This window comes from Diceros bicornis, chromosome 12 (assembly GCF_020826845.1).
Source record: "Diceros bicornis minor isolate mBicDic1 chromosome 12, mDicBic1.mat.cur, whole genome shotgun sequence".
Classification (NCBI taxonomy): domain Eukaryota; kingdom Metazoa; phylum Chordata; class Mammalia; order Perissodactyla; family Rhinocerotidae; genus Diceros; species Diceros bicornis.
In genome coordinates, this window is record NC_080751.1 from 40665600 (window position 1) to 40688292 (window position 22693).

Here is a 22693-nt window from a genome sequence, read left to right on the forward strand (position 1 = left end):
CCATGCCCAGGATCTGAACCTGTGAACCCTGGGCCGCTGAAGCAGAGTGTGTAAACCTAACCACTACACCTCCAGGTTAGACCCAACTTTCCTTCTTATTGAGTTATTTTTTGTTATTTAACTTTTCACATATTTAAGCTCCTTGGAGATAGTATAGCTTATATTTCTTTTATTTATCTACATGGAAGGTGCTATTAAATATTTATTGATCTGAATTTATTTAAAACTATTCATCACTTTTTTCCAATCATTCCGTAGTGTTGATTTAACAAACTTAAAAAATACAGAGAAGATGATGGTACTCCATTTCAAAACTACTTTCTAAACCACTACTTTTGACTATTGCAAATAATTTTTTAATAAACTTTAGAATGCTCACAATTCATATAATACTGAAGAAAACAGATAAAGGTAGCTAAAGAAACGTCATGGAAACAGGTTGAGAAAAGAGTTGACATGAGATATCAAAGGAACAAGAATGGAGATCCATGTGGGGCAGATAACAGAAAATAAGGAAAAGTGGTGACCGCAGAAATCCACATGAACAAAATTGACAATGGAAAGGAATGAACTATTCTAGGCAGAAATCCTCCCCTACCTAAGCAATTTCAGTAATTTCAGCGATTTTCTGAACGGTAACAGGATTATGGAGTGAGAAACAGAATGCTCAGAATAATCAATGAGGAAATTAGTTTATCTAGGCCTCAATTCCTTCATCGTGAAATGAATAAATGGATAAATGATTGCCTCACGAGAGGCAGAATGCATAGAAGTTAAAAACACAGGCTATAACTATCATTATATAAGATGTTACCAATGGAGATAGCTGGGTGAAGGGTACAGGAAACTCCTTGTACTATTTTTGCAACTTCCTGAGAGTCTGTAATTATTTCAATATGAAAGTTTTTAAAAGTACAGGCTGTGGAACCAGACCACTGGGATTTGAATAGAGGTATAATCAATTATTGGTTATGTGACCTCAATCAAGTTACTTAATCCCTCTGGGCTTTACTTTCCTCATCTGTAAAATGAGGATAATAACTATTTACCTCATAAGGTGTTGTGTGGATTAAATAAGCTAATACACATAAACCACTCACAACAGTGCTTGTCACATACTGGGCACTCAATAGTCAGCCATTATTAATGTTGTCATAATTTTTTAAATTTATTCCAAAATCACATTCAGCTCTAGAATTCTGTATGTTTAAGCTATTGTTATTTTTGCACTACTAATGTGGAGAGATATTAACTGGTTTGAAAAAAGAGAAAACATCTTGGCAGCCATTGTGGCCAAAATTTTAGTTCAGTCACTTGTCTTCTCTCCATAAATTAGGATTCAACATCATATTTATATGGAGACACTTGTATTTATTATTTCAAAAATGGATATATCACAAAGAACCATGCTGCTGGGGAGGAGTCTCAGTTTACACTCTAGCCTGGTTTCCAGCTACATCAGGGTCATCTCCACCTTGTTTTGAAGAGAACCATACCTTGTTCTGAAAGCTCTCAAGAACAGAAGATTTCACATTCTTTCCAGCTAACTCTTACCACAGCCTTGAAGATGTCAGGAAATTATTCTTGGTACAGTTTACACTTATTGCCTCTTGTTACCAGTGGATGCAGAAGATAAGTTTTAGAACTTTATACCTGAAGACCCTACTGGATCACTCTGTTTGTCCTTCTCTTTAATTTCCTTATAGATGCTATTTTCCAATTGTTTAAGCACCTTCATTCCTACTTCACAAAGGTATTGTAAGGATTACATGAATTAGAATATATCAAAGCACCTAGCTCTGTACCTGGCATATAGTAAGCATTTAATGCATTTTTCTTTCCTTCCTAACCAAGGAATAAACTAATTATCTTCATAAGAATGCAAGGCAGTTAAGGTATTCTAATTAGAATCTCATAATGAATATCGAGGCAAGCTCACAAATCCCTAAGTTTTTATGCTCTATTTGGAGTTTTTGGTAAAGCTGTATCATGAAACCAGATCCTAATTGTTCTTCCCTGCCCACCCTGGTTAATTTTTATCCAAATCCCAAATTTTTAGCTATTATGGTGTCTTTTAAAGCTTAGATGTTTTAAATTAAAATAGTTCAAGAAACATATAAATAGACATCTTTTGTAAAAACTTTTTTTTAATTATTCTGAGCCTTACCTAAATCTAATTCAGTCACATTTCCACTTAAAATGTTTTTTGCTCTTCTTACAGTTACTGTAAATGTGTTCCTCCCTCCCTTTCAAAATATGAAATCTTGTCAGAAAAGGTAGATTTTATAAAATCAAACCCCTACAGTAATATTCCGACATGCTAGACTATAACTGTGAGAGAAAATTAATTCGGTAAAAATGGTATCTTGTCACTTCAGTTTGCAACTCTCTTGTCTCTTTTCTAATAATTTTTAAAGCCAGAACAATCTATATGCTTCTCACAATATCGGTGTTTTCAGCTGTATTTTCTCATTCTATTCTTAAGACTCTATTCTGAAAGTGACAAAACATGAATGGGAAAAATACCAAAGCTTGATTTTTCAGATAACTACTACTTGAAGTTTGGGAAAATTCTGTTTTCACTTTCAGCCCTCTTTGCCTCAAAAGAGAACTTGGCATTTCATCATAATCAAATGCTATGAAAGAATGGTTAAATGAACCCTTTGATTAATTTAACTCACTTTATCCTCAAATGCCACTACATTCCTGAGAATTTTTTTCTTTAGTCTGAGAATACAGCAAGATCCAGTTAAAGCAGCAGGATTTCCTAACACAAAGTTGCAAAACCTAAATTCTGATAAAGATTGCCTGCAAACTCAATAGAATGAACAATGAGATTCTTATTACATTGTTTTTCTTCCACAAGAGAAAAATATTTGGAGAAAAAAAATCTTAACTAGAGTGAGGATTACCTTAAGGCAATACTGTATTCAGGATAGAAGACACTTGTATATTGGACCCATGCACCAACTTCCTCTTCAGTTTCCCTTTTTTTGGCTTCTGTTACTGAAAACAGATTAAATGATTCAAATCTTCTTGTAGATACATGTCGTAGACAATCATCCAGGTGTTTTTGCTTCAGAACCTTTGAAATAAAACCAAATATTGTGGTCACATTATATAAACATAAGTTAAGTGTTCAAAGTTCAAGTGGTAGGGGGACTTCCATTTCCGATAACGGCAGATTAGACCCTTTAGACCAACCGCTTACTGAAGACAACTAGAAAAGACGGACAAAATATTTTAAAACATTACTTGAAGGCATCAGAGAGCAAAGAAGACAGTGAAGATTTACCAGCCTAATATCTTTAAAAGGAGGTAAATCTAGAGACGTGAGCCTGGCTTTTGCAACCACTTTTCTTATGGGACATTTGTCAATTCCAAAAGCAAGAGCTGAGAAGAGGAGCAGCACTTTTAACAGCTTGTGAAGTGAGGAGGGAAAAGTTGAGTTTCAAAGCTTACCCAGGCAGGGGCAGGTATGTTATTCTGAGCCTGTGTGGGTGTGTGTGGGTGTGGGTGGGTGGGTGGGTGGGTGGGTGTGTGTGTGTGTGTGTATTTAAAGACAAATCAAATGAGTAATTCCGTTGGTGAAAACCGGGTTTTTAAGTATGGGAGAAAGGAGACATGGCTGTAAGAGTAATGAGGTTAAGCAAAAACCCTGTAGCTCTAAATCAGAATAAAGTATAATATAAACTAATGATATATTTCATTTTTTAAACCTATACATATTTTCCTACATCTGATCACTGGAAAAGTCTAGAAACAATGACCAAACTGATAGCAATGAGCACACCTAATGCCTGTATTGCTATCTCTTAATACCATTTTCTATTACAACAACATAAGGCCCCTTGGAGAAATGGCAAGAATTGCAGAAGATGAGCCTGGAACATCCTGCACATTAAAAAACAAGAAAGCCATACAAAATTAAGGGTTCTATCAAAAGGACTCAGGAGCCAATGTGAAAAGGGTCCATTGGCCAAAAATGGGACAGTGTGAGCATTAACAAAGATAATAAATGTAATAGAATTAAAATACATTAGTTTATAATGGTTTTTTTTGGTGAGGAAGATTAGCCCTGAGATAACATCTGTTGCCAATCCTCCTTTTTTGCTGAGGAAGATTGGCCCTGGGCTAACATCCATGCCCATCTTCCTCTACTTTATGTGTGGGACGCCTGCCAGAGCATGGCTTAATAAGTGGTACGTAGGTCTGTGCCTGGGATCCAAACCCGCGAACCCTGGGCTGCTGAAGCAGAGTGCAGAAACTTAACCACTACGCCACCGGGGAGGCCCTCATAATGGTATTTTTTCAATGCCTCATTGATGGTCATTGAAGCATGCTAGAGAACTAACTTATTATTCTGAAAACTAGTAAATAAAGAGAAAGAATCAAGTATTTATCTGTCTATCCTATATGAACTGTAACAGAGAATCCAAATAGACGATGAGGGGAAGTTTCTCCTTATAGTAGTATTCCAAGTAATAAATGAAAAAGAAATGACAGAATTAGAATATCACATTTTTCAACTCTCTCATGAATTCATGAATCTAGGTAATCATCAAGAACCAAAATAGCCAGACATCACTGGGATTACTTATGAAAGTACACACCACCATCACCTTGACCAGCCAAACAAGACAACACAAAAAACATCAGAACTGAACCTGATCAAGCCTCTATATCTTATTGGAAATAGGAAATACAAGGACAGAGGAACACATTAAACAACATCATCAAGTGCAATTAGCAAAATTCAAATTATGGTAAATTCTACAAGACAAAAAACCCAGTTTCTCCAATAAACAAATGGCAAGGGTTGAAAAAGATATGCAGAGGGAAGATGTAGATTAAAAAGACTTATAAAACATATCAACCAATAACAATGTTTGGACCTTATTTGGATTCTGTTTCAAAATAATCAAATTGTAAAGAAAAATTATGAGACAATGGGGAAAATTTGGAAACTGACCAGATATTTCATTACATCAAGGAATTATTCCTGGTGTGATATGGTATTGTAATTATTTTTTAATGTCATCTACACACTGAAATATTTATAGAAAAAAAATGATATGCTATCTGATCTTCTTCAAAATAATCTGAGGGTGGGCATAAGAAGAGAATAGAGATGAAACAAGTTGGTCAGGAATTAAAAATTGTTGGGGCCCGCCGGGTGGCACAAGCGGTTAAGGGCGCATGCTCCGCTGCGGCAGCCCAGGGTTCGCAGGTTCGGATCCCAGGTGCGAATGTACACAATGCTCATCGAGCCATGCTGCGGTGGCGTCCCACATACAAAACAGAGGAAGACTGGCCCAGATGTTAGCTCAGGGACAATCTTCCTCAAGCAAAAAGAGGAAGATTGGCAACAGATGTTAGCTCAAGGCCAATCTTCCTCACACACACACAAAAAATCAGAAATGGAAGAGGTCTTAAAGGAATCTAATCCCACTCCTTCATTTACAAATGAGAAAACTAAGGTCTAAAGAGGTTGCTCATCCTCATACAAATAATTAAGGGTAGATCTGGGCCTAAAATCAAGTTGTATTAAATTCTATTCCAGGAATCATGCTGTCTTTTTCAGCATTGATAGTCTCAAACATACAGCATCCTGCTTTAACTTAAATTGTACTGTGAAATATTCCAGTAATCAGATTCTTCAGCCAAGTATTCAGAACTCTAGGCAATTATTCATTCTGTAGGTATTTGTGACTATCTGCGTAAGCATGTAATGGTCATTGTTACTTTTTCATCTGCCCTACAACCCTTACTCTTGGGAACTGCCCCTCTCTCACTCTATGTAATAATGGTGGGGTTGTCATCTTCTCTGCCACAGGGTGGGCTGATGACCTAGGCTACCCAAAGTGCCCCATTCTCCTGGACACAGAAATTGGTCCAACCTTGGCTATTATAGTCACTTGGAAGAAATGATTTGGGTATTGGGGAAAAGGGCCTTTTCTTCTGGATCACTAGCTGGGTGGATGATGAAAGCCTGTGAGTTGCCAATAGCCATCTTTGCCATCAGGTGATGAGACTCAACAAAAAGAGAATATTATCCACATCCTCTATTGAAATTGATCCATAGACTTCCAGACCTCATTTGATTAATGTGAGCACTAGACTCAAAAGTTAGCAATTTATCATGTGACCTGGTATCAAATAATGAACTAGGTCAACCAGGTGTTCTCTCAAAAATGTTAATTACAAAACATAGAAAATATTGAACAGTTAAAGTGAAGGGCCATGAGATAGCATTAAAGCCCTATGGGGTAATGGAAAGACAGAATTGTGAGGGAGAAGACAAGCAGACATTAGCAGATGTCATGAAGATGTCCCACAACAGAGAGAAAGAGAGCTGCATATCTCTAGCACTGTTTAGATTCCTCGTGGTTTTCCAGTTCTGTATGCATACAAGATGTGAATGGTCCATTCATTTGAAACATACTTACTAAAAGCCTGCAAATGTTTAAAATATGTGGTAGATTAGATTATTATAGAAAAATATTTACTTCCTGTGAAGTATACTTCTCTGCCCCTTGAGTTTAGGCTTGGCCAAGTATCTTTGGCCAACAGGATGTTATCAGGGGCTTAAAACGTGTTTTGGTGCTTGAGCTCGCCCTCTTATACCTCTGCCATCACCATGAGAACATGTCAGCCAACTGGTCCAAGGATTAGAGGCATATGGACCAAGCATGCAGCATAGAGCCACTCAGCTGATCACAGCCTATGTCAGTCAGCTCCCAGGTGGCCCACAAATGCACAAACAGAATAAATGCTCACTATTATTTGCCACTGTGATGTTGTAGTTGTTTGTTAGTCAGCAGTAGCTAACTGATACAATACACTAAGTACTAAGTGCTACGGACCACTTAAAGACTGTCTTTACTCTCAGGTTTTCCAAAACACTTAATATCTACTAAAACCCAACTACCTAGGCCTTGTGAGAGATGCAGAGGATGGAGATTAATAAAATGTCATCTTTTCCCAGGGAGAACTCCCATTCTAGTGAGAAAGATGGACTCTGATCAGATGATCATAAAATAATGCGAATATGGGGTTCACTGGTACAACTAGCTGAGGGTCTAACTCAGTCCAGAGGAGTCAGGAGAAGCTTCACAAAAGAGGAGATTGAAACGGAAGTCTGAAGGATGAACAGTCATTCATCACCTAGAGAAGAAGATAAAAAAAGACTCTAAGCAGAGGGCACATGTGTACCAAAACATTAAATGTCAAAGTGTGTGGGGAGTTCAAATGGCAGCCATAGCTTAACCTTGTCCTTGTTCTGATGTATACAGAAATTCAGAATAAACCTAAGTGCTGGCCAACTAGAGTTTTAACTATACTAAGAATCACTGAAGACATCACAATAAGATTTGATTGATTAATTTAAGGCCCTAAGGTACTACTTTGAAAATTCAATTTTAACTGGTTTACTTCACTATAGAAAATTCCTATGATAGTGATCTATGAGGACACATTTTATTATCCTATAATACCATTTGTAACATTAATAGCAAAGGCAGATCATTAATGCTCTGGAAAGATTTTCAATGTATCAGAAAAGAAATGATCTTTGAGCTATGTCATGACAGCACTGGAAGGCCACCATATGAAAAGGTGACTTGAGACAATTGCAAACAAAGTAACCCCCCAAATACTAAAGGTACAATCTCAAAGTCGCAATAGCTGGGAAACTCTTTTTGCAATACAACAGTCAGAAATGGAAAGTGTCCTCTTGAGTAACTTTTCAGCAGGAAAGCTCAGGCGGAGGCATGACACTGGTGTGTAAAACAGTAAGCAGATTTCACTTCAAACGGTTCGCAAAGAGGGTCAGTGATGTCAAATCAGAACTCTGTCAAACCGGCACACGACTGAAGTTATCAGCAACTTTGAAGAAGATAACCGCCATTAAACAAACCAGCACACTCGGACTAGCCCATCGTGGACACCGAGAATCTGGCTGATCACTTCAAACTACAAGACAAATACGTAACTTTCACATCCCAGTGAAAGCAAGAAAGGCAGCTCTTGCTACTCCCCTCACGCTCCGCTATACAGAAGAAATCCAGGCAATGCACGCAACGTCACAGTGCCCACACAGACAACCACGCCGATCTCCAAGAGAGGGGCCAGACTTAGGGCTAGAATCAGGCTAGGAGTTAAGAAGCAAAAAGAAACCTGGGGAAGGAAGGCAAACAGAAGCAGGGAAGAAGAGCAGTATGAGGTGGGGAGCGGCGGCCCCACCAATCCGACTGGCGAGCCGGGAGAAAAGTCTCGCGGATGCAGACAAATGCCTAGAAAGGGATCTTCTACTTCGATCCGAGTTTCCCAGGAACTCAGCCTTGGCTGCCCGCTCCCCGCCCAACCCCACCGGATTCCTCCCTTTGGGTGGGACATTAGGTGAAGCAAGCGTGAGCTTCTCAGGTGGCTCCCGGCAAAACTGTGAGGGAACTCCCAGAGCTGCCAAGGAGAGGGCAGCGGCCGGTCGCTCCCCCGGTACACGCGAGGGGTGTGGCCAGAGGTAAAGGTGAGGCGCGTGGGCTCTCCCTTACCTGCCTCAAGAGCTTCCACCGGGCGGCTCCCAAGGACGCCGAGGGTGCTGGCCCCCGAGCGGCGCCGCCACTGGTCGGGCCCTCGCCCGCGGCGCGCCCAGCCTCGCCGGCCCCGACGTCCGCGATTTGAGACTCCATCTCGCTGGAGCCGCCAATTCCCGTGCTGCAGCCGCCACAGCTTCCCCCTGCCAGGACCTACCCACTTCTTCCCTGTCAGGACCTGTGACGCTGTCCATGCGCGCGCGCCCTCCCCGAATACCGCATTTCCGGTATTCGCGTCTCCTTGGCAACCAGGGTAGCGCCGCTCGCGTCATTGCACCATTGTGCTGGTGGCCATCTTGAGTGAGGGCAGACCAGAGGATGAGGGGGTTGTGGCAGAGCTAGTGGGACGCTGCCCCCGCCTTGTTCTCTTCTCCCCTACTTCATCTAGAGTTCAAAAGACTAGCAAAGAACCTAAACGGCTTATATCTTTGATGGTTAAAGAACCCAGGAGGAGAAACATCCATTCTTGACCACAATAAAGATGGCGAGATCTGCTTGATGCTCCTGCTAGATTGGGGTTACGTAGACCGGCGTGCTGCAAAGCAGCTCCAGGCGGTGCTGGGTAAGCTTCTGTTCTGAGCTGCAGAACGCAGACTTCGGCTGGACTCGACTGAGGTGACAGCTGCGCTCCCTCCTGAGAGTTTCGGGTCCTTCAGGTGTCCAGGGCCGGAGTGACTCTGACTCTTTCAGTTTGCGTACGTATGGGGGGCGTATGCTGGGGTATGTCTTCTTTTCTCCCCTTCCTTCCCACCCCCAGCCACCCTAGTCCCTTGGTCCTCGTTTTTTGACCGATGTTCTTTCACTGCATGGCAGATGGTACCACTCCCTCTCGCACTAGGTCGCCTCATCCCTAAGGTGGAGAGTTGCACGAGGCAAACTAATAGGTTATCCCGGGAACACCCATTCGTCCACCCCACCCCCATCCCTAGCCTTGCATACCGTCTTCTCCCTGCGGATGAAAGATGGATGGATTGAGGCTGCTGGCATGGATACAGTGATTCAGGGCTTTTTGTTTTGTTTTGCTGGTATCGGCTGCTGATCCGCTCTCTCCACTCGTTATTTTGCTGCGACATAGAAAGAGAATAAGGGGGGCAGGGGCGTCGTAGCGCATCGGAGCTGTGGTTAATCTGACGCAGCATTGTACTTTTGACATCGAGAGGCGTTTAGTGGAAGACTTCCATGATAACATTCAACAGTGTGCAACATACCAGGAGATTTTTACTCTCCTGATAATAGCAGCTACTATTTATTGAGTGGTTACTACGTGCCAGGCACCGTATTAAGATCTTAACATAAATTGTCTCATTTTATTCTTAGAACAACGACTCCGTAGGGTAAATGGTGTCATTATGTCAGTTTTGCATATGAAGCAACTGAGGCACAGGTAGTAAGTGCAGGAGTGAAGACCTGAACCCACGTCTCTGACTTAACTACTTACTAGCCTTACTTACCTTCATAGGTGAACAAGAACCAACTTCCCAACAGAAACCGGAGATGGCCTCACGTTTTATCTATGCATCTTGAAGTGGTTATTTTTTTCTTAACTAAAGAGCTAATTACCTTTTTAACGTTCAAGTCCAGTCGTTGTGACGTTCAAGATTTGGAGCCAAACAAGATTGGACTTTTTGCTCTACTACTTACTGTCCAAGTGACCTGGGGCAGTTGCTTAAACCACCCCCTCAGAGCCACAGTTTGCTCACCTGTAGAATGAACATCATAATAGCTACTCTATCAGGTCCTTATATTTAAATTAGACAAGGTATATAAAAGCATCTGGCACGTAGCAAACACTCAACAAATATTAATCCCCCATCCTCCACCTTTATTAAGTAATTAGATTTTCCAATTTATCCTTCATATGCATACCAAAGATACGTTGTGAATTTTATAAGATCAAAGCCATTTTGCCTTTTAAAGCCCTCAGAGTTCCTGAGATGCCCCCATTAAGTCCATGTACTTATTTGCAAATTTTTATTTTTGTTTTTTGTTCTCTGTTTTGTTTCGTTTTTTAGTTTGCCCCCATGTGTAGCAGAATCAGTGCTGCATAGTTTGGCCCTGATAGGATTGACTTTACAAATGAGACATTTAAGTCACATCTACCAAGAAGTATAATTTGAATGAAACTTTAACTTGTACTGAGTTTTCAGATATTTTTAACCTGAGTTATCAGCTGTCTACAGTTATTCATAACCTGAGGGGTGCATGACCCTGAAGGGGAGGGATAAGAACTGCGGCTCTTAGATGCTCTGAGAACCCACTGCTGTATAATCATACCTGTGAAATCATTCACGTGCTGGCAGCCCCAAAGGGAGCATAAACCAGGGACTTTGATATCATGCAGCAGAAGAGCAAATTATTTCTCCAAGCTTTGAAGTATAGTATTCCTCACCTTGGGAAATGCATGCAGAAACAGCATTTGAATCACTGTAACTTCGCTGATCATTATTACAATAGAATAAAATTGAAAAAATATCACCTAACCAAGTGTCTGCAGAGTAAACCCAAGATATCAGAGTTAGCAAGAAACATCCCAAGTCGGAGCTTCTCGTGTAAGGTATGGACTGTTTAAGTTAACCTATTTGTAGGTCATTAAGATTAATTTCAGTTTAAAGAATGGATACGATATCAGTTACTAATTTTCTCAATAATTCTAATTTGATTTTTAAAATGTTCAGGCTAAAATGTCTGTAATCAAATATAAGTATAAATATATATATTTATAGAGCTGTTATGTAATATATAAAAATAGAGATGTATAAAAAATGATTCACCTTAGGAATTCCTCATTGGGCCTACCAGTGCAATTCAAAGTATAATTCAGCTTTCTAAAATTCCTAGAATATCATCATAGCTCTTAATGAAATCTAATAATATGCTAATTGTTTTATGAATCTCAAATTAGTAAATGTTAGTAAAGGCCATGTAATTGTGTGTCACTTCTATGTAAAAAAAAGAAAAAAGGACTTGCATTTTTGACCACTTGGGTCCTTCAGAAAGATGCTTCAGACTACTGTACTTTGGCTAGACCCCAAGCTATAGGCATGACCTCAACCTTGAGGACATGATTGCCTTTATATGTAGAGTGACCACACATCCCCGTTTGCCTGGGACAGTCCCAGTCTACACCTGTTGTCCCTGTGTAATTGTTAGTAGTGTCTCCTTTCCTCTCAAAAATGTCCTGGTTAGGATGGTAAATTATATGTTCATCCTACTTACGTGGGATTAAGCTATCTATTTATGCTGCTGCCTGTTTGACATACCTCCGCTACCTTATACTTAGGTTCCTTAGGTTCCTTAAATTACATTTAGGGGTGATATTCTTGAAATATTTTAGCATATTTTATTATTTTAATATATTAATTTCTAGTTTTAATTGTTTTGGTGCATACCGATTTTTCTTTTTAGTCTCTTTTGGCGTCCTCATTTTTTTGTGTGGTAAAATATGTATAACAAAATTTGCCTTTTTAACCATTTTTAAGTGTATAATTCAGGCATTAATTACATTCACAATGTTGTACAGCCGTCACCACTATCTATTTGCAAAACCCTGTCATCACCCAAAAAAATGTACCCATTAAGTGATAATTCCCCCCTCCTGCCTTTCCTGAGCCCCTGGTAACCCTGTAATATACTTTCTGTCTCTATGAATTTGCCTATTCTAGATAATTCTTATGAGTGGAATCATATAATATCCTTTTGTGTTTGGCTTATTTCACTTAGCATAATGTTTTCAGGGTTCATCAGTGTTGTAGCATATATCAGAACTTCGTTCCTTTTTAATGGCTGAATAGTAATATTATTATGAATAATATTATAATGGAATAATGAATAATAATATTCCATTATATGTATATACCAGCATTTTGTTTAACCATTCATCTGTTGGTAGACACTTGAGCAGCTTCTATTTCTAAAAATGGTTTTTATAATCTTATTTTACTCAATTCTTCTGGTTTTTTAATTTAATTTTTGCTCTTCTCTTAGCTCATACTTACTTGTGGGTTTTTTTTTTCTTTTAACTTTTTATCTGTTAGTCTCTAGACTTTTACTCTTTACATTTTAGTCTTTCAAATTACTTGAAATTAGTCTTTTATAGCATCTTAGCTTAGTTTAGCACTTTCTTTCTTTACTCACTCAGAAATTCTTTATGCCTTCCTTTTATTTTGTTTTTACCTTGTGTGTGTGTGTGTGCGTGTGTGCACATAGACAACTTTATCCTACTTTGCAAAGATAAACTTTTAAATTTTACCTATTGGACACATTTTAGACCTTTAGATTATTTTATTTTACATTGTGTTTAGAACATTTTGTCATCTTTTACTTTTATCTTAAGTCTTAGTTTATAAATAGTAGGCAAGAACTACCGTCAGAGTAACAGCTGTGAGATTAGCTCACATACCGTGCAGGAGGTTGACTATTTTTCCCCTCCATTTGTCCCTGAAGCAACTTTTTAGTTCTCTTTCATAGATTCTCACCACCTAGAAACTTGAACCTGACAGTGGCTCCAAGAAAAGGAGCTCTTTTAGTAATTCTTTTACCTGACAAAGTGGTCTTGCTTCCACATGTCATATGTCAACCATTCCTTCTATGAGAAATTATATGATCTAAAAGCTGCGGTCTCTGTCTTTATGATCACTGGGACCTGGGGAAGCTGTGAAGAGACCTGTAGACAAGAAGGCACATTTCCTTCTTTCAGCAGGCAGCCACTGTGTTCCAACTTTGTTCACTCTTATGGGTACAATGAAGTAGAAAAAGTAATTAGTGCCTGTAGGCAAATTAAAATATATTTGCTTAAAGACCTATTTATATAAGTTAACTAAAGAACAAAAGAGGGCGGCATGTTATAGAAGTGCTGGAAGCAAGAGATCTAGCCTTGACTGATGTGTCTGTGAATTGGTAGGACTCTAATCTTCCTGACTGGAAAAAAAAGGGGGAGGAGTTTCAACTCGATGTTCTCTAAACGTCCTCCAAGGGCTAACATTTCATGATTCTATACCTCTACCTTCTTACCTTAGCAACAAAGGATCACCTTTACGTTTGGGACTCTAGTACCAACTTCTGCAGTCTGGCTGTATGTCAGAAATCTTGGGGAGCTTTTTAGAAATGCAGATTGCTGGATCTCACCCCAGATCTGCTGGATCAGAATCTCTATGGATGAGTCCTAGGGACCTGTTTTGTGTTGGTTTTTTTCCTGAAGTTCCTCAGGTAATTCTGAAATTCTCCGTCTGCCACTCGCAGTGGACCTGCTTTAGGAACTAGAGACGCTTGGTGATCAAATGTTGCTGACCTAAACCTAATTGAATTCATTCATTTCTGAGGTTCTTATTGGCAAGTACCTTAGCTTTCCATTTTACATTAGCCAGATGGCACGATGAGCTTATCCATTACACTCATGCACCAGCTAGTAATATTCGAAGTCTAGCATCAAACCAGATATCACATTTCTTTATCTTCCACATCATCCTGCTCTGCCTACAAGAATAATTCCTAAACTCTTTGATCATGATAATTTGAACAAGCTACAAAAAGAAAACCAAGTAATTAAAAAGAAGGGCCTAAATTCTTTGATTAAACATTTGTCCATTGGCTATTTCTACAATATACATAGCAGTTCCTATACTAGTCTCTAAGATAAATAGGTTGGCCAATAAATATCTCCTTCACTGGCACTACTGATCTGTGATTGATAGGAATCATTGGTTTTGACTAAAAGATTCAAAACATCATCAGATAGGAGAAGGAGAAGGAAAGAAGGAGAACGGGGAAATTTTAAAGGAAAACTCAAGAAAGCCTGAAAGAAGAGAAAATATTGTAGTCTCACAATTTGTTTTTATAAACGTTCACAGAGTGGGACTACCGGATAGGTACAACTTCATTGTTGCTTATTCCATTTACTCTTTAACCTTCTGGAGTATGGCTCCCACTCCATTAAAACCTCTGTCAGTGTCACCAGAGATGTAACATATTCCCACCCAGTAGGCACTTCCGTTTCCTGCTCTTCTAGGCTCTCTCAGCAGGTTTGACATGCTTGACCATTCCCTCCTCGAAACACTTTTCTCTTTGGGCCTCTTGACTCCACGTTTTCCTCCTACCTTACAAATCTATGCTTCTCAGCCTCCTTTTCTAACTTTTCTTCCGTGTGTCCTTTAAATTTTGCGGTTTTTCAGGGCTTAGTCCTGTCCGTTTTTTCTCTCTTTAATTTCTTCCTAAGTAATTTTATCCATTCTCATGGATTTGAGTACCATAGCATTTATTATCTTCATCCCAGAGTCTTCTCTGAGCTGCACGGTATGAATCTCCAGTTGGACATCTCACAGACTTCTCAAACTATCCACAGTTGAACTTCAGCTCCCCCAACCCTGACTTAACTCTTCTTTATCTCATGGCTCTATACTCAGTTGTTCAAGCTAAAACACATTTTTTATTCCTTGTGTTCCTTTACCCTGCCATCACATCCATTAACAGTGTATCCCAAACTAGCTTCGTGATTTTTACCGTAGCTCCATACCACGTAGGCTATTATTTACTTAATTTTTTTTGTTTAATCAACTTGTCTCATCCCAAGGAATAATCTTCAGTAAATCACCAGTCTGATGTGCTAGGTATATTCTTTCTAATAAAATGTTCCTATACTCCAAATCATGTATACCATCGTGTCTGACATGGTTTCAGAAACACTGCGTTAACCTCCAAAATATATGTTGAATCTGTCAATATTTCTCCATCTCTGCCATCATCACTCAGTCATCTTTCACCTAGACTACTGGTAAAGCCACCTAACCAGGTTCCTTGTTTGCTCTCTTCTCTTTTAACCCATTTCCCATACATGTTAAAATATAAATTAAATCATGTCACTCCCCAGCTTAAAAACCCTTCCAAAATTCCTTAATATATAAACATAAAATCCACTTTACCTAATCATGTCCCCCAAGGCCTTGCAACATCTAGCTCCTATCTCATTTCATGCCACTTTGCCCCTCATTCACTTTGGTCAGGCCACAATGGTCATCTCCCAGATAGAAGCACACAGCTCTTTCCCATCCCTCTTGGGGCCTTTACATACTATTCCCTAATCCCATTCACCCTTACATGTCTGGTTCCTTCTCCTATTTTAGGTTGTGATTAAATGTTACCTCCTGAGAAAGGCTATTTCTGACCATGGTAGCTAAAGTAACTGTTCCTCACTTTGTTTTTCTTACCTTAGCTTTGTTTCCTTCCTGCCACTTTACCACAATTTTTATTTCATTTGTCAGTTTCCTCTTTTGTTTTTCTTCCCAACTGAAATGTAAGGGCAGGGTCCATGCCTGTCTTGTTCAACATTGCTTCCTTATTGTCTGAGACAGTGCATAAACTAATAATAAATATTGTCGAATGAATGACCATCCCCGTAAATAGAGGCCTACATCTATTTTATAGAATGCCATTCTGTGGATTGCAATATAATTCTTTTTTTTTTAGAATTATAAGAATGTTTGTTTTTTCCTTATACTTTTCTGTAATTTCTACGGTAAAAGAAAAAAACTTATTTTAAGATACCAGCTGAAAAGTGTTCCGTGAAGCAAACAAATAATTCCACCAGCAGAAAGTTGATAGCCCAGGTCAGACAAACACAAGACTGCTAATGGGCTGGGCTGGGCTGTAGTCACTGATTAGGACAAGTCAGCACCAACAGGCTGGGCTGCAGGGTTGAAAAGAAACTCCACAGGACCTGCGTGAGGCTGCAGGCACTGGCTTCTGGCAGGCCTTTGATTCTTGGATGTAAGTCCCAGAATAAAGGATTGAGCCAGACAAAAAAGGAAGGACTCAGGATGTAGTTAAGGTTAACACCAGGCAAACACAGGGAGCAATATGAGTGAGAGCTCCAAATAGAGAGAGGGCATCACTACATGTAGTGTAGCCAAAATGGTCAAAGATGAACCAAAAAAAGTAAGCAGGGGCCAGATCATGTATAGGCAGTTTTGTAAATCTTGTGAGAAGTTTGAACTGCAGCCTTTTTAAAAGCAATAGAAAACCATTGAAAAATGTAGGTGCAACTAGATTTGCATTTTAGAAGAATCACTCTGACAGAATTGCAGAAAATAGATTGGAAATAAGAAGCCTTGTCAGTAACTCAGATGAGTGAAGATAAGACCCTAAACTAAGGCCATAGCTGTAAGAATGGAGAAAAGTATAAGATTTGAGGGAGGATTGAAGAGAAAGAATTAATCAAACTTTGTCACTAGAGAGTGATTACATTTTATTTGGGACATCTTAGTAGAAGAATAGAGAATATAGGGTGAAGATCCCGTATCTGTTTGGATTCTAAAATCCAAAAACCTCTAAGAAAAGTTTTTTTTAACTTATTACTACTATTATTATTATTTTTTTTTTTTTTGGCAAAACCTGACCTAAACTGATGCAAAGCTATTATGATCTTTATTTATCCCACATAGTAGATGTTTTTTTGTTTGTTTGTTTTTATTGAAGTATAGTTGACATAGAACATTATATTAGTTTCAGATACAATATAGTGATTTGACATTTATTTATATTACAAAATGATTACCCTGATAAAACTAATAACCATCTGTCATCATACAAAGTTATTACAATATTGTTGTCTGTATTCCCTATGCTGTACATTACATCCCCATGACTTACGTATTTTCTGACTGGAAGTTTGTACCTCTTGTCCCTTTCACTTCCTACCTCCTCCTCTGGTGACCACCAGTTTGTTCTCTGTATCTATAAGTCTGTTTCTGTTTTGTTTTGTTTGTTCATTTGTGTGTGTTTTTTTTTTTTTTTTAGATTCCACATATAAGTGAAATCATACAGTATTATTCTTCCTCTGTCTGGCTTATTTCACTTAGCATTAATACCCTCTAGAACTATCCATGTTGTCACAAATGGGAGGATTTCATTCTTTTTTGTGGCTGAGTAATATTCCATTGTACCACTGAGTAGATGTTTCGCACCAAATTCTTATTGTATTTGATTACAGTGTGTTGTTCCCCTTACTGGAATGGGCACTATGTTAACTTTCCAAAATCACAAAATGTCAAAACATGTCTGGATCATCTTTATGTTTTAGATGGACTTGTTCACAGTCACATGTGTAGCCTTACTGTTACTCAGATGTTAAGGATGAGGAAGAAGAAGGAATAAATATAACTCACAACTAAGTTGGAGATTTTAAAACACAATTGAATACATGAGTCTTGAATTTGGAAAGAGTTGTCTATATATAGGTAGTAGTTAAAGCCATTAGAGCCATAACACTATATTTAACTGCTATTAATTATTACATCATTTTAAACTTTTTCCTCTCTCTCCATTAAATTGGGAAGTCCTTGAAGACAAGAATTTTATAATATACATCGTTATATGCCCAACACATAGCATAATAACTGCCATATAGTAGGTAAGCAATAAATGTTTGTGGAATGAATTAATAATTAAATGAGTGAATTTTTTTCTTTCCGTGTAACCATAAATTTTATTGCTGGAAGAAAGATCCCAGAAATCATACGGTCCAAGCTCTTCCTTTAAGTCCTTAATCTATTTTGAATTCATTTTTTGTAATGGTGTGAGAGGTTGGGGTTCAACTTCATTATTTTGCTTATGAATATTCAGTTATCCCAGCACCATTTGTTGAAAAGACTATTTTCCCTTTGAATTGTCTTAGCACCCTTGTTGAAAATCTATTGACCACAAACATAAGGGTTTATTTCTCAACTCTCAGTTCTATCCTTTGATCTGTATGTCTGTCGTTAGGCCAGTACCACACTCTATTGATTGCCATAGCTTTGTAGTAAGTTTTGAAATCAGGAGGTATGTGAGTTCTTTCTTTATAAATGAAAAAGCTGAAGCTGCAGAGGCCAAGATTAAGTAAAAAAAATTAGAGTCAGAGCTAGACCTCAGATAACCTAATTCATGTTACCTTTTTTTAATAACTTTTATTATAAATTATTACCAATATATACAAAGCCAGAGAGAATACCATAACAAATACCCATGTACCCATTACTCAATGTGACTTTTTTCTTAACTAAAAAAAATTACAGATATATTTGAAGACTCCTGTGTACTTCCCTGATCACATTCCCTTCCTTACCTCCCCAGTGGTGATCATTGTCCTTAATCTCTTTCCGTGTATGTTTTTATGTAAATTGCACATGTATTGGTATCCACAGATGACACATAGTATTGTTTTGCATGTTTCGAAACTTTATATAAATAACATACATACAATTGTATAACTTGCTTTTTTACTCAACATTATGATTTTGAGATTTCACATTAATACATGTATGTCTAGGTCATTTATTACGACTGCTGTGTAGTATTCCATTGTATGATATACCACAATTAATCTGTTTTCTTTGGACAAGCATGTAGGTTGTGTCCAACTTTCAGACTTATAAAAAAGAAACTGCAAAGCACAATCTTGTATGTATCTCCTTATCCATGTGTGCTAGTCTTTCTCTAGAGTCTGTATCTAGAATTAGAATTTCTGATTGTATTCACATTCTAATTTTCTTGTCAGGTTAATTTCTAAATTGATAGAACTATCTTTTACTCAAACTAGGAAGGAAGATATGAAAATTCTATCTCTGTATCTTGAATAACACTTCATATTATCAGACGTTTTTCTTTTTGCCCTTCTGGTGGATAAATAGTATGTTGTTGTCATTTAATTTTCATTGCCCTGATGAATGAGGTTGAGCATTCTTTCTTATGTTTATTAACCCCATTGGTTTTGTCTTCTTGAATTGCTTATTTTGCTCTTTGACCATTTTTCCTATTGAGTTTACCTTTTTCTTACTGATTCATAAGAGTTCTTTACATGTCCTTTGTATTTTATGTGTGCTGTAGATATTTTCTCCATATTTGTGTTATGTCTTTTCACTTTGTTTATGATATCTTTTGTTAGAGGTTTTTAAAATTTTTATGTTTTGTGCTGTCTGTGTTTAATTCAACTCAGCAGTTATTTGTTGAGCACCTACTATGCACTGTTCTAGCCATTGGGTATATAGCACTGAGCAGAGGAAACAAATATTTTTGCCTTCATGGAGCTTACCGTTCTAGGGAGGGGGAGAGTAAAGAATAAAGAAATATATGATTAAAATACAAAGTACATCAGAGGCAATAGGTACAATGAGAAGTAAGACGGAAGGAATGAATAGGCTGTGTTGGGATAGGGAGAATTGTTACTCTAGTGGGGTGGTCAGAGAAAGCTGAGAAGATGACATTTGAGCAATAGCTTTAAGTAGGTGTTGGGGCGTAGATCACAGCAAGTTCTAAGAAACTGAGGTGGGAGCAAGCCTGACATGTCAGGAAACATTAAAGAGGCCAGTGTGGCTCAGTAAAGTGGGCGTAGAAGCACTAAAGTAGATGAGGTCAGCAAGGTAATGGGGCAAGATCCTTTAGGACCTTGAGACCATTTTAAGGATTTTTGTTTTTCCTCTTGAGCGAGATGGGAAAACCATTGGAGGAGTTTTGAGTGAAGAGGTGATATGATCTGACTTTAGGCTCACTCTAGCTCCTTTGTTAAAAATAGACTATGGAGGGGCCAGCCCTGTGGCCTAGTGGTTGGGTTGGGTGTGCTCTGCTTCAGCAGCCCCAGTTCGGTTCCAGGCGTGGACCTACACCACTCATCGGCGGACATGTTGTGGTGGTGACCCACATACAAAATAGAGGAAGATTGGCACAAATGTTAGCTGACAGGGCGAATCTTCCTCAAGCAAAAAAAAAAAAATACACTATGGAAGGCAGAGGCAGAAGCAGAGAGAGCGTTTAGGCTTTTGCAGTAATCCAAAGGAGAAATGATACTGGTACCACCAGGGTAGTTCCAATACAAGTGTTGAGAAGTGGTCAGATTCTAGATATTATCTGGAAGGTAGAATTGACAGGTTTTGCAGATCACTTGGTTGTGGCAAGAGAGAAAGATGAAGAAGACTCTGAGGCTTTTATACTTGTGCAGCTGGAAGGACAGAGTTGTCATTTATAAAGATAGGAAAGATTGCCTGAAGAACAGGAGATTTTTGTGGGGAGATTAGAAGTTCAGTTTTGGACATTTTTTGGCATACCTATTAGACATCTAAGTAGAAATATTGAGTAGTCAGATATACAAGTTCAGCTTGTTCAGGGGAAAGGTTCAGGCTACAGGTATAAATTTGGGAATCCTCAGCAAATAAATAGCATTTAAGGTCATGAGGCTGGATGGGATCACCAAGGGAATTAGTGCAGACAATAGATAAAGAAGTGGTCCAGGGGCCGGCCCTGTGGCATAGCGGTTAAGTGCGCGCGCTCTGCTACTGGCAGCCTGGGTTCTGATCCCAGGTGCACACCAACGCACCACTTGTCAAGCCGTGCTGTGACGGTGTCCCACATAAAGTGGAGGAAGATGGGCACGAATGTTAGCCCAGGGCCAGTCTTCCTCATCAAAAAGAGGAGGATTGGCATGGATGTTAGCTCAGGGCTGAGCTTCCTCACAAAAACAAAGAAAGAAACAAACAAAAAACAAACAAAACAAAACAAAAATAAGAAGTGGTCCAGGGCATGTCCATGTTAAGAAGCAAGGGAATTGAATAGGAACCAGCTAAAGAGACTGAGAAGGGCCAGTGAAATAGGAGGAAAACAATGAGAATGAGGTGTCCTGGAAACCAAGTGAAGAAAAGTGTTTTTAAGAGGAGAAAGTGATAAACTGTGTCATGATGCCGATAGGTCAAGTAGTATGAATACCTAGAATTAACATTTGTACTTTGCAATGTGATGGCCATGAGTGACCTAGACAAGAGCAGTTAGTGGAGTGAGAAGGGCAGAAATCTTGCTGGGCTCAGGAGAAGGGGGAGGAGAGGAATTAGAGGCAAGGAACGTAGGAAACAATTACTTTCCTTCATTTAACAATCACTTTTAAATAACAAAATAAACAGGACATGTAACTAGATATTTTAAATGAATATCATTAAAATTCTTGAAAAGTGTTTCACAGTTGCTAAATAAGATGTGTGCTAATCCAAATACACTCAGGTGTGTTAATTATGGATTTAGTATGGTCCTGGGTAAAATAACACAGACCATTTATCAAGTCAAGGAAGTTTCTCTCTATTCTTAATTTAAGGTTTTATCATTTTTTTTAAGTATGTTGATTATTTTCTGGTTTTTTTCCTGCATTAATTGAAATGGCCCTAAGATTTATCTGCTTTATTTGTGTTAGATTACATTGATAGATTTTTCTAATGTTGAACCATCCTTTCATTCTTAAGATAAATCCTACTTGATCACATAGGGTTTTATTATTACTATTATTGTTTTTGTTTTATGCTTTTTAAAACTGTATTGTTTTATCATATTTTAGGTTTTCAAAATCCATATTTTACAGCAAGATTGATTTTTAGTTGTCTTGTATTATCATTGTCCAGTTTTGGTGTCAAGGTTATATCAGCCTGGTAAAATAAATTGAGTAGTTTTAAACAGTTGACCTTTTTTTCTTAAGTAGTTGGCATATGAAAAGATTATCTGTTCCTTGAGGATTCAAGAAAGCTACCTTTAAAGGTGGCTGCGTTTGGTGTTTCTTTTAAGAAGGGGACAATTAATTACCAATTCAATTTCTTTGGTATTTATTAGCTTATACAGCTCTTCTATTTTTTGAGTCAGTTTTTGAACCTAAGTTCATTTAGTTTCTGGAAAATAATCCATTTTTATCTATGTTTTCAAATGTATTAGCATAAATAACTTTATTGTGATTTTTAAAAATCTCTATTATATCTGTAATTGTGCCACCTTTTTCATTCCTAATATTCTTTATGTCTTTTTTTAATCAGTTTTGCTATATATGTCTTTTTTAAGAACCGGCTTTTCATTTATCTATTTATTTTTTTGTGAGGAAAATCGGCCCTGAGCTAACATCTGCCAATCCTCCTCTTTTTGCTGAGGAAGACTGGCCCTGGACTAACATCCATGCCCATCTTCCTCCATTTTATATGGGACGCTGCCACAGCATGGCTTGACAAGTGGTTCGTTGGGGTGCGCCCGGGATCTGAACCGGCGAATCCTGGGCTGCCGCAGCGGAGCGCGCACACTTAACTGCTTGCACCACCAGGCCGGCCTCAGAACCA

At 38.4% G+C, this 22693-nt stretch overlaps 2 protein-coding genes across 8 annotated transcripts in view; one reads left to right on the plus strand and one right to left on the minus strand.

Moving 5' to 3' along the window:
* Positions 1-8795, minus strand: part of CAMKMT (calmodulin-lysine N-methyltransferase) — a 362828-nt gene extending 354033 nt beyond the window's left edge. The window contains exons 1-2 of one of the 2 annotated variants that reach the window (XM_058551324.1): positions 8553-8795; positions 2913-3085 (exon numbers count right to left, since the gene is read on the minus strand). In XM_058551324.1, the coding sequence (XP_058407307.1) occupies positions 2913-3085; positions 8553-8690 (311 nt within the window). In that variant the 5' untranslated portion in view covers positions 8691-8795. The remainder of the gene's footprint in view (positions 1-2912; positions 3086-8552) is intronic. The other variant, XM_058551323.1, reaches the window with a different exon arrangement.
* Positions 8796-8978: 183 nt separating this feature from the next.
* Positions 8979-22693, plus strand: part of PREPL (prolyl endopeptidase like) — a 42039-nt gene continuing 28324 nt past the window's right edge. For 2 of the 6 annotated variants that reach the window (XM_058551316.1, XM_058551319.1), the window contains exons 1-2: positions 9223-9289; positions 10607-11148. In XM_058551316.1, coding sequence (XP_058407299.1) covers positions 10930-11148 — 219 coding nt within the window. In that variant the 5' untranslated portion in view covers positions 9223-9289; positions 10607-10929. Of the gene's footprint in view, positions 9157-9197; positions 9290-10606; positions 11149-22693 lie in introns of those variants that run through there. The other 4 variants (XM_058551317.1, XM_058551320.1, XM_058551321.1 and 1 more) reach the window with 4 other exon arrangements.